At 40.1% G+C, this 19,539-nt stretch overlaps 1 protein-coding gene across 4 annotated transcripts in view; it reads left to right on the forward strand.

The window, feature by feature from the left end:
* The window catches only part of THADA (THADA armadillo repeat containing), a 375,449-nt gene that overhangs the window by 223,774 nt on the left and 132,136 nt on the right, over window positions 1-19,539 (forward strand). The window contains exon 30 of one of the 4 annotated variants that reach the window (XM_070069195.1): window positions 8,053-8,215. The exons of the other annotated variants lie outside the window; for them this stretch is intronic. Coding sequence (XP_069925296.1) covers window positions 8,053-8,115 — 63 coding nt within the window. The 3' untranslated portion in view covers window positions 8,116-8,215. Of the gene's footprint in view, window positions 1-8,052; window positions 8,216-19,539 lie in introns of those variants that run through there. 4 annotated transcript variants of the gene reach the window in all.

Genomic DNA, 19,539 nt, shown 5'->3' on the forward strand with positions numbered 1-19,539 from the left:
TTTTTTTAATGGCTAGGCAAGCATACGGATTTTGGGGAGGAAGACCAGGTTTCTCCATGTAGAATCCCTCTCCTCACTGCTCTTTCAACACCCTAACCTTTGGAAATAAGTTGCTAAGTGCAATCCACACTCAAGGGATAGAAAGAGGAATGTTAAGCTGCATATCATGGAAAGGGGAGTATCGTTAATTGTTTGGAACTCTTCTGTGTGGGATATTTGTCTCTTCTCCATTTATCCGTATTTTCAGTCAATCATTTATTTATATCACCATGGAAATATAGTTTTTTTTTATTTTGTACATTGGAGTATAATCTAATATTATGTTATTAATTTTATTGTTGAAATTGTTCCAGTCTTGGCCATTGGGAGCTCTTTCAGTTTGGCGCCTTATGTCCCTTGAACGTACCCCTCTCTATTTGGTATGTTTGTTGTTTCTTTTTTTCTGGTACTACCATGTGTTCTAGACTTACCTTATATATTCCTTTTCCCAGATCTAGTCATTTCTCCAAGGAGCCCTGGTCCCTTTTATTGGAAGATAATGTTAGAAACCAAAATCAAGGCACCTGGTGTGCTCATTGATACTGGGTTGTCATTGTTTCTAGGCCCTGTTAGTGGACAGAGCTAGGAAACATGTATACATATACTAAACCACTTATGCATATGTATCTATAATTATTTCTGTATTGATCCATTTGCCTCTACATAAAAATGTGATAGCTTTGGCTCTAATCCAGTGCTACCTGGTTAATGCTAGCTTTTCCTTTTGATTCTCTGTAATTTCCCTCTCCAACAATGAGAAACCTAGTTCCTATCATCTCTTAGCCATTTATTTATTCCTTCACTCCCAAGATACTTATTTAGATGTTTCAAAATTATTAGCCCATTCTACTGGAAGGCAAAAACATCCTTACCAAAATAGTGCAGTGTTTAAGTACAGTTCTTTTGTGTTTAATCTTTCAGTTTCTAGTCGAAACACCATTTTCCAAAGTTATTTGTAGTACAGCTAAATTGTTTTTCCACAGTTGGATTCTTTTGTCACCCTACCTTTTGGTTGATTTTTGGTTTTAACGTGCATACATTAAAGTTCACTGAGTGCTGAGGTCTGTGTGTTTTGACAAATGTATATAGCATCATGTGTCCGCCATTCCAGTGTCTTACAGATTAGTTCCATAGCCTAAAATATTTCTCGTGTTCTCCCTACTCAGATGCTCGCTTCTGCCCAAGCCTCTGGCAACCATTGATCTGTTTTTCCATCCTATGGTTTTTTTCCTTTTCCAGAATGTCACACAAATGGAATCCTACAGTATGTATAGCCTTTTCATTCTGGATTCTTTTATATAGGAAAATGCATTTAATAGTAATCCATATTTGTTTCTTTTGGATTTTTTTATTTTTATTGCTGAATACTATTTTGTGACTGGATGTACATGAGGGGTCTTCAAAAAGTTCATAGAAAATGCACATGACGGGGGCTGGCACTGTGGCGTGGTGGGTGAAGCCGCTGCCTGCAGTGCCTTCATCCCATATGGGTGCCAATTCGAGTACCAGCTGCTCCACTTCTGATCCAGCTCTCTGCTATGGCCTTGGATAGCAGTAGAAGATGGCCCAAATCCTTGGACCCCTGCACCCACGTGGGAGACCCAGAGGAAGCTCCTGACTCCTGACTTCGGATCGGCACAGCTCCAGCTGTTTGGGCCATCTAGGGAGTGAACCAGCGGATGAAAGACACCTCTCTGTCTCACTCTCTCTCTCAGCCTGTCCTTCTCTCTCTGCATAGCTCTGACTTTCAAATAAAAAAATAAATCTTAAAAACAAAAAAAGAAAAAATGCACATGATGGAAAACTGTGCATGTATTTAAAAATTTTTTGTACTATATAAACTTAGATTTTAATTCCATTTTCTACAAACTTTTTGAAGTACCCTTGTAGAGTTGTGTAAAAATGTTTGATTCTTTTAACCTCTCTACCACTTTTTCCTTTTGCAAGTAATATATCCTGTATCTATCTTGGAAGAGATTACTTTTGAAATTTTGAAGATACTGTCTTTAACTTTCCTCTCCAGAAACTGAGGACCTTGCAGTACTGTAATTCTAAATTTCCTTTTCACTATTGTCCATATTATTGTTATCTGCCGGGCCCACCTTATTTTTTTAATCAGTCATTAGTTTTTATTATTTTGCACCCAGTATTTATGTTTGCCAACATATTTAACTAATTTCTCAGTTTAGTATTTCTTGCATCCCAATCCTTCTTATTTCAATTTCCATCTTATTCAAGTACATCCTCTAGTAAACTTTTCAGCCAACATCTTTGTATAATAAATTCTATTTTTAAGATTTATTTATTTATTTGAAAGGCAGAGTTACTGAGTCGGGGAGGGGAGGGAACATCTTCCATCTGCTGGTTCATTCCCCAAATGGCTGGAATGACCAGAGCTGTGCTGATACGAAGCCAGGAGCCAGGAGCCTTCTCTGGGTCTTGCACTTGGGTGCAGGGGCCCATGGACCTGGCCACCTTCTGCTGCTTTCCCAGGCATATTAGCAGGGAGCTGAATGGGAAGTGGAGCAGCCATGACTCAAACCAGTGCCCATATAGGATGCCAGCATCACAGGTAGAGGCCCAACCCATTGTGCCACAACCTCTGGCCCCATAATAAATTCTTTTAGTCTTTGCAAGTCTGAAAATGCTTTACTCTTACCCCTAAGTGATAAGTTCATGATATAGATTTCTGAGTTGACGCTTGTCCCCCAGTACTTTGAAAATATTGCACTGTCTGTGCTATCTGTTGTCATAATGAGATAGCTATCATCAGTTTGATTGTCATTCCTTTGTAAATTATCTACTTTTGGTGGCTTTTAAGATCTTCTCTTTGTTACTGATGATGATCCTAGGTGTTCATAACTTTCATTATACCCAGAACTTACATCTTGACTCTGAACTTGCATCTTTGTTCATCTCCAGAAAATTCTTTTCCACTCTCTCTTCAGATATGGCCACCAAACACTTCTCTCCGTTTTCTCCTACTGGAACTTTTGTTACATCTGTTCATGCCTCTGAAGTTCTATCTCATACGCATCATTTCTCTATGTCTCTAGGCTCTTGTTATTTCTTCAAATATATTTTCCAGTTTGCTAATTCCGTTTGCAGTTTCCGTGTAGTGACACAGTAAAATAAGTATTTCACTGTGCTGTGAACTTTTCTCCCGCAGTGAAGGGATTTCTTTCAAGCCAAGATTTTTTTTTCTACAAATCTACCTCTTATTTCCTCATGACAATTCTGAGTTTTCTTGTGGCTTTTATTTCTTCCCTATGGTCTTTGACTATTTTATTTCAGTCTTTTTCAAGTTGTTGGTTTCCTATAGTTCCTAGCACTTTTGCCTGTTGCAGTGGCTGGTGCCTTTCCTAAGGATTGTAATTGTTTTCAGCTCAACTTCAGGGATAGTTGTTTTTCCTGGCAGTCCCTTTAGCACTGCTTGGTAGATGTGGTTAGTTCTTTGGGGTAGTTTTGTGTTTAACCTTTTAGAGCCTTCTCTACAGAGTTTATAGGTCAAGACCCAATATTACATTAGTTTCTTGTTCTGAAGAACTCACTTTCCACCTCTGGCTCTAAGGGTAACTAGATTCCTTACCTTATCTGCTGGCCAGTAGATGGGTTTTTTTGGAGAATGGAACAGTTCGAATGATTGCAAGCTTTGTGTGGGGCTCTCAACGGAGGCTCTAACACCCCTATTGGCCATTCTGCCTCGTCTGTCACTGCTCTGCCTCCGACCTCCTTTTTTATATCTGGCACTTGGAGACATTTTTCTCGCCTTTGAGCTTTGTACAGTCATGCATCACTTAACGATGGGGACACACACTGCCGGCTGCTGTCTCTGCTACCTTGTGCCACTCCACCAGCTCTGTCCTGCCTAGTGCTATCTGGCTGACTGATAGAACTTTAAACAAGTGGCGGGTCTTTCAGTTGTGGACTCAGAATGAGAAAACAGGCCTGAGGAGACCTCACTTACGTACGGCTAAGGTCCATGCCTTGTTCACCACTTAAATTCCCAGTGTCTGACACTGACTCTGGTGCCCCAGGGGCTCCTGCATCCCATGTGAGAAATCACAGTCACATGTACAGTTAGGAACCAGAACCACTGAACCTTAATTCTCTGGGGAAGCCCTTTCTAGGGCACTTAGAGGAGCAGACTGTCTTTCTCCAAGTCGTGCAGGGTAGGGGTAAGCATGCTGTGTGTGTCGCGGTAGCCAGAGCCTCTGCAGAGGCCCTTCCCAGGGATAGTAGTTTCAGACAGCTGACTTTGTTCAAGTGCAGTATTTGGGCCTCGGTCAGAAAAATACCAACAGGGTCCTCACTGCTGACTCCAAGCAGGTGTTAGTTTTGCTTCTAAATGGGACAGAATTAGGCTTCATGCATTTAACACATGGCCTTCAGGCACCGAGCTGAATGTTTAGAGTATGGATCTTTATCATGGTCTGAAACCTCCTACTAAATCTTTTCACATCAAGTTTAGTTTGGGAAAAGGGCATTAGTTCTGTGTTTTCAGCTATAGAATCAAAGAGAACTTTGAAAATGGCTGGAGCTAAATGGAAACCATTGAAAAGTAGATGATTTTCTTTCTTCTTTTTCCATGTTGACTCATCGTGAAGAGGGTTTGCTTTAGGGATGCGCGCAGAGAGCGTGGCAGTGTAAATGCAGTGAGACACAGAAGGCACCTTCTGAACTGGATCTGTGTGTGCCCCTAACAAAGTAGACAAGGGCATTGCTGCTTAGGTGTGGAATCCCTGGAGAGGACAGAGAGAAGGGCCAAGCTGTTTTCTGCAGGTATAGCTTTAACTGTGTGGTAAATATTGGCTCTGAGGATTTCACAATGTCGATCAGACTTCAGCAGCCCCTTTGAGTCTAAAATGACTTGCAGTTGGGTGGTGTTTCTTGTACTGGGCTGTGAACACTGACACTGATTTCACAGAATTCTCCTGCAAAATGTTCTGGCTCGCTTACTCCTTTTCAAAGAGTTCTTGCTGGTACAGGCCCTCTGCTGATTTTCTTTTGTTGTCTTACCATGGTCAACAGCTCAGGAATGGAATTAAAAGGGGGAACTCAGTTTCCAAAAATAGAAGTTTAAGAGGTTGACTGCTCAGTAGAGAGAAGTCAGAATAACCCGCATTGTATTCTTTTGGCATACAGATTTTCAGTTCCCTTCGTTGGGGCCCTGTGTATAGAAAATGAAAACAGGCACAAAATGTTCCTCTGTGTAAAATGATATTGAAGTCTGTACCATCTTCCCTTTAGTACTCCTTTTTTGGAGAGAATTTCCTGTAAGGTAGGTTCATCTTGGGTATCATCCAGTAATTGAAATAACAAGAAGCTGCCATAATAAAATGTGTATCAGTGACCCTAAGTGTACTTACCATTTTAAAAGTAAAAACATAGAAAGGAAATCTGTATTTTATTACAGTTACTTCATTCCTATTTGATATGCACAGTTCGTAATCTTGCATTGTTTTTATTGCTTCATTCATAACACTTCATTGGCAAACTATATTATTTTGTGGATAGAGGATGTTAGATTGGGTTTTTGATCCAGGAAGACTTTGACTTTACATTCTCTCCCTCTATTTTCTAGGTATTCAGCCTATGGCAAGTCATTTAAACTCTGAGCTAAAGCTTACTGATTTGCTAACTGGTGATAACATATAATTTGTAAGGTATAAGGAGTAGAGATTTTATATGTACAAATCACCAGTATAGTGGCTGATATGATATAATTTTAATAAATTATAAACATTTATTATAATCATTATTATTTTAAAATACTTCTGTGAAAGTTATATAATATGAAGGGAGTTAAAAATAAATGGACAGTTACTCCATGGATATTTTGATCCCATGATCATCTATTGGAAAAGAAGTACTATCTCCCCGACAGAGAGAGTTTCTGTGTTCTATGCTGATTTCAGTATGTAACTGCTCTTATTATCTAGATTTGTAGTTTCTATTGAACAGTTTGTTCATATACCAGTTGTTCACAGTAGCTTTTTAATATGTTTTACCACATAGAGGAGACTAATTCCCATTATTATTTTTCTTTTTCCATACCCTATTAACTTTTAGTAAGCTTGTCTTTTCCCCCATACACCATTTTTCTTTTTCATTGGGATCCCATTAAATGAATACATTAGCTTATTAACTATATATACTGTCTTTGTTATGCTGGTATCCTATTTAAGGATATGATCTGCCTCTTCATATGTTTGTTTCCTTTTATGCTTCTCAATAACATTACATTAAAAATTTATATATTTATTTATTTGAAAGACATGGAGGCCGGCACCGCGGCTCACTAGGCTAATCCTCCGCCTTGCGGCGCCGGCACACCGGGTTCTAGTCCCGGTCGGGGCGCTGGATTCTGTCCCGGTTGCCCCTCTTCCAGGCCAGCTCTCTGCTGTGGCCATGGAGTGCAGTGGAGGATGGCCCAAGTGCTTGGGCCCTGCACCCCATGGGAGACCAGGAGAAGCACCTGGCTCCTGCCATCGGATCAGCGCAGTGCGCCGGCCACAGCGCACCGGCCGCGGCGGCCATTGGAGGGTGAACCAACGGCAAAGGAAGACCTTTGTCTCTGTCTCTCTCTCTCACTGTCCACTCTGTCTGTCAAAAAAAAAAAAAAAAAAAAAAAAGAGAGAGAAATTTGCTGATTCTCTCAGCAAATGTCCACAACAGCCAGGAATGGGCCACACCAGTTCTAGAAAACTGAAACTCCATTCAAGTTTCCCGTGTGGGTGACAGTGACCCAGCTTGTTAAGCCATCAGCTCCTGCTTCTCAAGGTGCATATTAGCAGGAAGCTAGAATCAGGAGCAGAGCCAGGACGCAAACCCAGGTGCTTTGACATGGAATGCAGGTATCTCAAGTGGTGTCTTAACCTGCACACCAAATGCCCAATAACATTACATTTTAGTTTTCTTCATGTAGAATGTTTATTTCTCCTTGTATATTTTTATTGCTGTTATTAGTGGGTACTTTTTATGTTATATCTCTGACTTGTGCTGCTTTTACTTTTGAAAATGATTGAGGGGCCGGCGCTAAGGCATCGCAGATAAAAGCTGCCGCCTGCAGCACCAGCATCCCATATGGGCGCCAGTGCAAGTCCCAGCTGCTCCACTTTTGATCCAGCTGTCTGCTATGGCCTTCCGGGTCTCCTACATGGGCGCAGGGGCCCAAGCACTTGCACCATCTTCTGCTGCTTTCCTAGGCACATTAGCAGGGAGCTGGATTGGAAACTGAGCAGCCAGGTCTCAAATCAGCATCCATATGGGATGTGGGCTTTACCCACTACGCCACAATGCTGACCCCTCTATTTTCTTTCTAATAATACTTTGTCATCACTTACATATGCACTTACATGTATTTGCTCATTGACTCCTCAGCATAATCCTAGAAACTGAATTCTCTTTTATAATGAGGAAACGAGGCTCTGAGAAGATAACTTGCCCAAGGTTACCTAGCTAGAAAGTGCCAGAGTCAGGGTTCCAGAGCCTGTATTCTTATACCTTATGGTACCCTGGAAGCTCTAATTTTTAACATAATTTGTAAAGATCCTTTCTAATTTGTTTGTTATTGATTGTCTTGGATTTTCCCAAAAAATATTGCATGTTGTAAGTATTATAGTGATGTCAGTACAGACAGTACATTTCTAAAATTCATAGAAAGAATAAATAGTATGCAAATAGACAAAAAATTATTTGGATTGTGTTTTATCTACAGAGCAATTTCAGCGATAATTGACATTATTAAAGTGTAATTTTTATAAAGGGTAAAATCTTTAGTCTCAGGCAAGTATCAAATGAGCAGGTGTTAAATTTTATTTAACTAATAAATTTTTGAAGGAACTAGAAATTGTGATCAATTCAAAAACCATTTGAAAAATTACGATATTTGCAGGTAATTGAACAGGAATGTTAGGAGAAGATTGCTGAGTTAGATATTTTTAGCAGATCATAACTCTTTGGGCCTATCTGTTCTACTCGATAGAAATTATTTGCATTTCTACCCCACAGAAACCTACAAGTTCACAAGTAACTTCACTAAGTCTGGGATCATTAATCAGTAGTGAGCAATGAGATGCACTACATGCACTTCTGCAGACTGAGTATTGGCAAGCCATGGCTGACACGTCAAATTCTGTCCAACTCCTGTTTTGTAAATAAAATGTTATTCAAACACAGGCATGCCTTTGTTTATTAGTTCCTTTCTTTTTAAGGTTTTTATTTATTTCACTTTATTTGTGAGGCAAGAGGTAGATAGAGATCTCCCACCCATTGGTTCACTCCCCCAAGTGCTCATAACAGACAGGCCAACTCAGGCTGAAGCCAATTGTTTGGAACTCAACCCAGGTCACCCAAATGGGTAGCAGGGACTCAAGTACTTGAGTCGTCATCTACTGCCTCTCAGGGTGCCCGTTAGTAGGAAGCTGGATTGAAAGCAAAGTAGCTGGGACTCAAACCAGGCACTCTGATATGGGATGTGAGTATTTCCAAGTGGAGGTGGAGGCATAAGTACTATCCACACACCTGTGCCCACTTACATATTTTCTATGGATGCTTTTACTCTACAGTAGTAAAGTTGTGACACAGGCTATATGATGCATAAAGCCTATTATGTTGACTCTCAGTCCCTTTATGGAAAAGATTGCCAGCTGAGACAAGTCTTGGTTGATGAGTCTTATTTTGTTAGTTCTCTTCCAAAATATTTCATGGTGTTTGATCTTACTAAAAATGATACTGTCTTTAAATTTCAGACTCTTAAGTGTTCATTGTTGCTATGTAGGGAATATAGTTAACTTTTGTATATTAACCTGGTCTCCTTTGACCTTGCTTTACTACATAGATAATTATGTAATCTATGAATAAAGACCATCTTGTTTTTTTCCAGTTGGTATGTGTTTTATTTCTTTCCTTTGTCTTACTGCATTGTTTTGGACCTCCAATATAATGTTGAATACTAATAGAATTAACATTCTTACTTTTTCTTAATTAGGGGAGAAACCACTCAGTCCTTCGTCAATACATGTGACATTAACTATAGAGTTTTCCCTAAATGTAAACTAGCTGATCATCTTGAGACTAACCCTAGAGAAGGTGGTCTCCCCCTCAAGCAACCTCATCTCTCTCCATCCTCTTGAAGCAGGTTCTGAGTCATGTCTTACAGAGGGAGGAAGATTGTCCTTTCTGTTCATACTTTATTGAAAATTTTTGTCATGAATAGTTGTTAAATTTCATCAGCTACTTTTTCTACATCTATTGAGACAATCATTTTTTATTGTTGATATGGTGAATTACATTGATTTTTGTTTGCAAATGTTAAGCTAATGTCACATTGCTGGGAACCATCTTACTTAATCTCTTATTAATAAATTAAATAAAATCTCATATACATGTTCATTTTGTAGTTGTCTGAGAGTAATGATTTTACCTTTAAGAAAATTATACTTTAACAATGTCATTCTCCTCCAAATTGCTCTGAAGATTCAATACATTCTCAGTTAAAATGAATGTATTCTTTTGTTTTTTTTACCTGTTATCCTCTTTATTAATTACCAGATTAGCTCTGCTAATATTACAGGCTTTTGAGTCTAGAAAAAAAATATTTTGAAAAGCAAAGACAATAATTGTAGAGATTGCCATATCAAAATCTAAAACGCGTTGTAAAGCTGTATTAATATTATCATTCTGCATTAATAAAAAAAAAAAAAAAAGCCTGGCACTAAGTCATTAGCATCAGAGGACAAAATGATGAAACTAGAAACAGACCTTGGGTATATGCAAAAGTCAATATGTTATAAAAATATCATTAAAAACCAGTGGAAGGCCGGCACCGCAGCTCACTAGGCTAATCCTCCGCCTTGCGGCACCGGCACACCGGGTTCTAGTCCCGGTCGGGGCGCTGGATTCTGTCCCGGTTGCCCCTCTTCCAGGCCAGCTCTCTGCTGTGGCCCGGGAGTGCCGTGGAGGATGGCCCAAGTCCTTGGGCCCTGCACCCCATGGGAGACCAGGAGAAGTACCTGGCTCCTGCCATCGGATCAGTGCGGTGCGCCGGCCGCAGCGCGCCGGCCGCAGCAGCCATTGGAGGGTGAACCAACGCAAAGGAAGACCTTTCTCTCTCTCTCTCTCACTCACTGTCCACTCTGCCTGTCAAAAATTAAAAAAAAAAAAAACAAAAAAAAAACAAAAAAAAAAAACAAAAAACAAACAGTGGAGACAAATCTACTGAGCCTGTCCCTCTGTAGAGTAATCCTAGCAGCATACAGTCATGTCCCTTGGGAGTGATCTTGAGGTCTTGAGGTGCCTTTGCTTAGAGACTGGTCCTCAAATCCTGTGGGTTACTCCTGTCCTCTGAGTCAAGGGGTTCAGGGACAGCAACAGATTCCACCCTCAAAAAAGACTTTCCAGGATTGCTGTTTTCCTCTCTTTCTCCACTCTGGAATTGAACTGAATGGTCTTCTACTCTCTGCAAAGTGAGACCCAAGGACCCAGAGTAGAGGAAGAAGTTGCTCCTTTGGAGAGAGATGATCCAGCCTAAGAATAGTCTGAGGATGACTAGACTGAATTCCTCATGCAGATAGAGGGTTTTTTTTTTCCCAAAGAAACCTTTTTTTTAAGAAATAAAAACTTCACACATTTCATAAATACAACTTTAGGAACATAGTGATTCTTCCCACCATACCTACACTCCCACCCCCTTCCTCCGCTCTCTTCTATTCCTGGTCTTATTTTTTACTAAGATCTATTTTCAATTAACAAATTGTGTGTATATATATATATATATATATATATATAAACTATTCCTCAATAGTCGAGACAAGGGCTGTTCAAAGTCATTGCATCTCAAAGTTAATTTCACTTTTTTTTTAGAAACATAATTAACTTTAAATAAGAACACAAGAATGATACATCTTTTGCGAGCTCTTAGACATAACTATAACTTATGAGACATAAGAACATCCTCATCTTAATACACTAAAACGAGGGGCCGGCACCATGGCGCAGTAGATTAATCCTCCACCTGTGGCGCCAGCATCCCATATGGGCGCTGGTTCTGGTCCTGGCTGCTCCACTCCTGATCCAGCTCTCTGCCATGGCCTGGGAAAGCAGTAGAAGATGGCCCAGGTCCTTGGGCCCCTGCACCCACATGGGAGACCAGGAAGAAGCTCCTGGCTCCTGGCTTCGGATCAGCACAGCTCCAGACATTGCAGCCATTGGGGGAGTGAACCAACAGAAGGAAGATCCTCTCCCTCTCCCTCTCCCTCTCCCTCTCCCTCTCCCTCTCCCTCTCCCTCTCCCTCTCCCTCTCCCTCTCCCTCTCCCTCTCCCTCTCCCTCTCCCTCTCCCTCTCCCTCTCCCTCTCCCTCTCCCTCTCCCTCTCCCTCTCCCTCTCCCTCTCTGTAACCTCTCAAATAAATAAATAAAATCTTTAAAAAATACACTAAAATGAAGTAAATCTTTTAGAGCAAGTTTTACTACTAGCTCACTTAATACAACTCTTTGAGGATAGAGGTCTTGCATAGGAAGTAAGTGTACGGTGACTCCTATTGTTAATTTAACAATTAATACTCTTATGTATGGCATCAGTGATCACTTGAGGTTCTTGACGTGATCTGCCTAGGCTATGGAAACCTTTGAATCTACAAACTCTTTCAGTATTTAGACAAGGCAATAAGCAAAATGGAAGTTCTCTCCTCCCTTCTGAGAAAAGTACATCCTTCTTTGATGGCCCCTTCTTTCCACTGGGGTCTCACTGACTGAGGTCCTGATAGAAGGATTTACATCCTAGCTGGGAGCCCTTCTTCCTGCCAGCCCTTCCACCTGTGCATCTGAGCCTTGCTGGATTACTTTCCTCCCTCCACCCAGCCTCCCACTTTTCCTTTGGGGTGTTGGAGGACACAGAAACCACTTACCTTTGATTATAAGAATAATTGAAGAAACTTAAATTTGATAAAACAGGATACTAGTAGGAATGAATACGTAAATAACACCTAGTAAATCAAGAAGAAATGAAGAAAAATAGGGGAATGCATTTGGCACACTGGTTAGGTCATTGCTAGGGTTGCTGCATCCTGTATTGGAGTACCTGGTTCGAGTCCCAGTTCCTTTAGTTCTAATCCAGCTTCCTGCTAATGTGTATCCAGGGAGGTGACCTGGAATGAGTTCTGGGCTACTGGCTTCACCTGGCCTAGCCCTGGTTGTTGTGGACATTTGGGGAGTGAACCAGTGAATGGGTGATTTCTGTCTGTCTACCTTTCAAATAAAAGTAAGATAAATGATAAAAAGAGGTGGGGGGAATGAAATGTCTTAACTTGGAAGAACAATATTGGGCAAATAACTGTTTATGCCCAAATATATTGCTATAAGAGAGTTCCAATTCTGAAACATAAACTCTACAATTCTTTTAGCCAGTTCTTTCTAAGTAATGAGTTTTCCAAGAAAAATGGAGGTGTGATCCAAAGAAATGCAAAACCAAAGCAACAGTTCATCATGGAATCATTGACAAAAGGAACATTCCAAAGTTGTGATCTAAGTACCACTCTTTTGCAGTGTAGGGTGTGGGCTCACACATGTTCTTATGCAAAGACACGTGTGTGTGTATGTACACTCATCCCCTGTCTTAGGATTGATCTGCTCTTGTGATTGGTCTATTTGTCACAGCCTCTTACAGTGCCTCACTAAAGATCCTGCCTTAGATATTGTACATAATCTGCTTTCTCCTCTATTCTTTTCTTCAAGGCACCTTTTGACCACTGTAGCTTGGTTACTGATTGCCATGGCTGTCTTTGTCTTGGAGAATGAGACCAGGTGTTTTACCTGCCTAAAAGGCTTCCTCATCTCCTCCAACCTGTTATTCAAGGCATTACATACAATTCAGCTAAAAGAAAGAGTGCTGGCAGAATTCTCAGGATCTCCAACCCCCTCCCCAATACTCGGCTGCCTTGGATCAAAGAAGCAAAAATGTTCTGTCGAAGGGGCAGGTGGCATTATGTGAGTTAAGATACAATTTGGACCCATCTCCTCCAGCCAAATCATACCTGATGTTGGACAGTAAAAGATCTTAGTTCAGCTGCTTTGCCAAAGTACCATAGAATGAGTGGTTTATAAACAATAGAAACTAGGGGCTGGCATTGTGGGTCAGCAGGTTAAATCTCTGTCTATAATGCCATGTCCAGGCACATGTTGGAGTTCCAGCTGCTCCACTTCTGATCCAGCTCCCTGCTAATGTGTCTGGAAAAGCAGCAGAAGATGGCCCAAATGCTCCTCCACATAGGACACCTGGATGAATCTCCTGGCTTTGGCTCAGCCCAGCCCCAGTGATTGTGGCCGTTTAAGGAGTGAACCAGCAGATGGAAGACCTCTCTCTCAATAGACAGACAGACAGACAGATACATGACTTTCAAATAAATAAATAAATTTAAAAAAATGCAGGTGACTCTCACATGTAACTATGGAAGTTTTATAAGTGTAAAAATTTCAGAAAAAAAGCTACATTGAAAATGTTTATAGATTTTACTATTCAAATATTACTTTTTTTACTATTCAAATATTAGCTCTTACATATACTATAAACATTCAAACACTTAAGTAGAAGATTTGCCATATTGTAAATAAATATCAGTATACAGCTATAGATACTTATCTAACTTTCTAGATTTTTTTTTAATAAACCAACCTGTATAGCTTGATGTCTGTTTTTTTTTTTTTAAGATTTATTTATTTACTTGAAAGGTAGAGTTACAGAGAGAGAGGAGAGACAGAGAGATAAAGAGATCTTCTCTCTGTTGGTTCACTCCCCAAATGGCCGCAGTGGCTGAAACTGGGCCAAACCGAAGCCAGGAGCCAGGAACTTCATCTGGGTCTCCCATGTGGATGCAGGGGCCAAGCACTTGATCCATATTCTGCTGCTTTTCCAGGTGCATTAGCAGGTAGCTGGATTGGAAGAGGAGCAGCCAGGACTCACACTGGTGCCCATAAGGGATGCTGGTGCTGCAGGTGCCAGCATAACCTGCTACACCACAGCTCTGGCCCCCTATTTAGTATTTATCTGAAAGGAAACAGTTAGAAATGTTAACAGAATGATTTATCACAGATTTTTTTTATTGTTTTTAAGATTTTATTTATGTATTTGAGAGGTAGAGTTACAGACAGAGAGATACAAGAAGGTCTTCCATCCTCTGGTTCACTCCCCAAATGGCTGCAATGGCCAGGAGCCAGGAGTTCTTCTGGATCTCCCATGCCGGTGCCAAGGCCAAGAACTTGAGACATCTTCTACTGCTTTCCCAGGCCGTAGCAGAGAGCTGGATCAGAAGAGGAGTGTCTGGAACTAGAACCCACTACATCACAGTGCCGGCCCCTATCACAGATTTTAAACTTTTTCCTGTAGGAAACCAAGTCAATAATAAATAATTTTAGATGTAAAGTAGAAATTATTGATGCTAACAATAACATCAAGAGAGGAAGCACTTCTATTAATCTTTAAAATTCACAATTTTCATTGGGATATTAAAAATGTTAGATTTTTTGTTTAAATTCTTGAGTCATTTATGATATGAGGTACATGTTGTGTGTTGTACTTCCACTAGCTGTATAAATTTGTGATTATTTTGTAAAGTGTTTAACCTTAAATCCTTGATACAGGCTTATTGAATGAATTAATTAAATTAATACTTTTTGAATAATTCTCAGGAAATGACAAAGTTTCCTTCATTTCCCCTCTGTTTTCGTGTTGGTGGCATTAGAAATAAGTGTTTCTGGTAATATAGTGTAGGTTTAAGTGCTTATTAGACTGATACTCTGCTTTTGTCCCAGTGGAGGGTGAAGTACAGTTTAGATGGCCTATTTGCTTTTTGGTGACATGGAATGCAATATGGAAACCCATGTTGTAGGGGCTCCCTTCTGTGGGCCATGTTGGTTTGGTAGAGCTTCACACTACCCTGCAGTATAAAATACTCAGGTCATTAGAAACCCTCACTGAGGCTGGCACTGTGGCTTAGTGGGTAAAGTCACCACCTACAATACTGGCATCCCACACGGGCACAGGTTTGAGTTCCAGCTGTTCCACTTCCTGTCCCACTCCCCTCTCTTGCTCTGAGAAAAGCAGCAGTAGATGGCTCAAGTGTTTGGACCCCTGCCACCCACCTGGGAGACCTGGATAAGGCTCCTGCCTCCTGGCATCAGTCTGGCCCTGTCCTGGCTGTTCTGGCCATCAAGGGGATAAACCAGCTGATAAGATGATCTCTCAGTCTCTCCCTCTCTTTCTATAACTCTGACTTTCAAACAAATAAATTAATCTTTAAAAAAAAAATCACTGTAGAAATATAGGCTTAATGGCAGCTTTAATTCTCACTTGTTCATTGCAGCCATTTAGGGAGCAAACCAGCAGATGGAAGACCTCTCTCTGTCTCTCCCTCTGTCTATATTACTCAGCATTTCAAGTCAATGAAATGGATCTTTAAAAAAAAACCTGATTTTTATTTAGGTAGATTTCTTGAGCATTCAGATTGGTCTTTTCCCATTTATTTCGTTGTATCCAGGAAGTGTTAACTGTTTCTTAGATATTTGCCACTGCAGTGTCCTTGTTTGTTTAGCTGAGCACATAGTCATTGTAGCCTCCCAAGGGAGACTTTTTATTTTTAAGACAGTGACAACAGGCAGCCAGAAGATGGGAGAATGTGTTTGGATGAGTGGTGACAAAAATGCAACACCTAGGGACCAAGTTATCTCAACCATGAGAAACCAGGATGAGTTGTATATACTGGCCTGGGCTTGATAATCCATCACTTTGTTCAGGGGAGATAGTTAAACAATGGGGGAAGCTAGCACATAAACGTAGCTGCTGAAATGACAAGTGGTTTCTTAGTGCACCAGGAGAGGCAAGTGGTAGCAGACCCTCTTAGCAATGAAGTGGCCACATTGTGTGTGGAGGTTTGACAAACACTGAAGTAACTCAGTCCATGGACACTAAAACCATTTTAGTTTGAGAAACTGTGATGGTTTGATTTATTTTATTTGCAGAGGAATGGATATTTTCAGGGGTGACTTAGGGAAAGAATCAAAAAGTTTAAATTCATCAACAATCTCCCTTTTGTAGCAAAAGATGCATATTTTGGTTTCTTATTCTTTTGTTAATTTTTTTAAGTACATTTTCTTATTGAATAATTTTAATATTTTTAAAAGAGGTGTATTATTTATTTCTGAGGGTTCTTCACCTACTGCACAGAAAATGAGCACTGCTGTTTCTTATGTTATCAACAGTAAACATCTACTGTTAACATTTTACATCAATGTAGGAATTCCACCTCATATCCACCAATGCAACCGAATGTTGTAACAGACCATTTTAAACAATCATAATATAATCTTATACAATATAATCATTTGTTCAGTTATCTTTTTTTAAAGTTTTTAAGCTTTTAATTTAGTGTAATTATCTCAAGAAAAAACTTCATAATTAGGCATCTGTAAAAGCTCATCAAGCTGTGCACTTCAGCTTTGGCACTTTAAGTTGTATTTCAGTTGAAAAACTTTTAATTAGGAATTGATGGTTAGGGTTTAGGAATTGCGTTTGATAATAGATAATTTGGGGAATATTTCTTTATCCCAAAAAAAAGTTCCTCAAGGATGGAAGCTTATAGTTAATTAAAGAAAGAATTTTTTTTAAATCTACCTTCAATTTACTCTTTGGAATATTTGGCACAATTGTAAGTCCAGTGACTAAAAAAGAGCCTGTTGTGGGCATGTTTTCCAGAGTTCACTTCAAAGCAGAAGTGTAGCGTTCATTAATCTTGTGCTTTGATGGTGATGTTAGCTCTTTTGTTGCTGTAGAGTTTACCTTGGCCTGAGTGCTGGCAGTTAAATGGCACAGTGAAGATTACTGGAAAACATTAACTTGTTATTGTTAGTTGACACGGTGCTGAGGTTGATGGGAAGTAGTTTATAAATAGCTTTGTCTATGCATTGATTCTGAAATCTGCTCAGTTTCAGGGATGAATCTCATCATATGGATCATTCATTATTTACATTTGAAGTTTTTGTTTAACAGGGAATGGTTTCGTCCTTTTGAAAAATGTAGTACTGAATATAGCTGAATACACTTGTGTTTCCAGTATTAACTTCTTAAGTATCATTTGCTTAATTTACCTTTTTTAGATGTTCTAGAAGTGATAATCTCACTATTTAGAAAGGGATCTGCATTTCTTTCTATTTGATGTAACTCATTTATCTTTTAATCTAGAGTGTTCTTCTTGTTCTGAATAAATATGTTTTCAGATAAGCATCCTTGAACATTTGCAGTGTTCCATGTGAAACTTGTATCCGTTTCTGGGCAAGGTGTTCCTGCGTGCCCTTGCCTGAAAGCAGGCCTTCTAACAAGAATTTTTATGCTGCACTGTCAGATGCAAATCATTAACTCCGGGATCTCCCCAGCACAATGGTGGAAAGAACACAGGGTCAAGGCAGTAATCCACAAGGGATGAAAGGAAGTTGACTCTATTATGAGAAATCTAAGCAATCAGACAAGGTATAACAATAGTTTCTAGAAATCTGGCCAAGTCACTAAATAATTGCCATCCTTTTTCAGGCCAAGAGACAAGCCCAAGTTTACACTCAGTTTTCCTTGTTAGCTGACAGTGAGGGAGATTCAGAGCTGCTCAGGTGGTTTTTTTTTTTTTTTTTTTTAGAGCTGTTTAGGTTTTTAGTTGTTGTTAGTTAGGTGGGGACCTTACTGATTAATCAGTAGGATTTTAATTGAATTACAACTAAATGTTCAGTATTGTGCTAATTAAACACAGAATGGATATAAAGCAGGAAAATTCTTAGAGCTTCTCTGGAGTTACACCAACAAACCTGAGACAGGAGAGTTAGAGTGCAGAATCATGTGTTACTGACTTGAAGTCCAGATGACTTTTAAGCTCATACTCAGCATGGCTGGAGTAGCTAGAACTTTCCTGACTAAACACTAGATAACTTAGGCTGTCTGGTTAGGTGTGGTTACAGTGCTGGCTGTCAGGACCTTGACAAAAACAGGAGGATTTGATAGGCTGTCAGTTTTCCCAAACTTACCTGACACAGGGGTTACCTGGGATATTGATTCAGTTAGATTCCCAAGCCCCTGCCCTAGAGATTTTCACCTTGTAGATCTGAGGCCAATCCCCAGATCTGCTCTTTTGATGAGCCACCTTGGTGATTCTGATGATCAGGAATTTGGAAAACACTAGGTTATAGGTGGCAGAGAGGGACATAGTGTAGAAACCTGAGTTAATACAAGAGACAAATCATTCCTGAGTCAGATCCAAAGGATAACAAAAGATTGATCCTGAGAGATGGATCTTATTTGTCACTAGTAATTTGCCTTTGGAGTGAAAGGGCCATAAAGAACAATAAGAACATCCTGAAATTTCTAGCTCAAGCGTTTGATGGACAAAATGTGCTCTAGATTTCGTTTTGCCATTTATTTTCTTCCCCAAACCTGCTCCACTTTAGGAAGGGAGCTACTGGTCATTCCTGTGGAGAGCGGGCAAGAAGACATGAGTAAGGAGGAAACACTTGACGTAGCTCCTGGTGTTAGCTTGGCAGATGCGAGGGGAGACTCTTCCAAGTCTAAAGGGCAGCTGGCGAGACTGCCCAGAGCAGGAATGGAGGAAACAGGAGATTGAGTGAGCAATTTAGTGACATCATGTTTTGTGGTCAAGATCAAGGAGCATGGAGTAAGAGTTGTGGGAAACGAGGGCAGAGATAACAGTAATAATGCTAATCGCTCATGACACATCTTAGAAGGAGTGCATAGAAACTCCTGGTCCTCCTGCAGCCTCATCCTGAGAGATAGAGGGAGGAGGGTAATATCATTTCAGCTCTGCTGCTGGAGACCTAGAGCCATTCAAAGTCTTTGTTAGAGAAAGTAAACTATAGAAGAAAGTAAGAGAATTTGACCCAATAGGTTTTCTGACTTATGATGTTAGGTTGGGTAGGTGTTGGAAGGATGGAGAAGAGTGAAACAACCTTGATAGTGAGTTGAGCTGATGAGTTTAGTTATGGAAATCTTAGCAGATTTCAGCGTGGGCAAATGAAAGAGAGGTTATCGGGTGATTTAAAAAGTGGTGTGGTGTAGTGTAGTGAAGGTGCCGGACTGAAAACGCTGCGAGGGCTCTTAGCTGTGAGCAAAGAGAAGGTAAAAGAGATTGCACGACAAGTAAAGTTGGTAGGTGAACCCAAGTGTATGATAGAAAACAGACCTGTGTACCTCCTAAGATGACTTACAGATGACAACTCTGATCATAACAAAAATCTCAACTATTTCTTCTCCGGTAGGCACAATGCAGTTATGTGCACTGGAGAAAGTATTCAAAAAGTTTAACTTTGCCTAAAATTTTGGACTAAGGCTAAGGCTCTCCCCAACATAGAAGTAAAGTGACTAGAAAAGCAGTGGACTTTAGAAAAGCAATGAAATGTCTTTACCATTTGTTCAGATATTCCATTGTGTGTGTTGCTTAAAAATTGCTCCAC

The sequence above is a fragment of the Oryctolagus cuniculus genome, chromosome 2 (assembly GCF_964237555.1).
Source record: "Oryctolagus cuniculus chromosome 2, mOryCun1.1, whole genome shotgun sequence".
Taxonomy (NCBI): Eukaryota; Metazoa; Chordata; class Mammalia; order Lagomorpha; family Leporidae; genus Oryctolagus; species Oryctolagus cuniculus.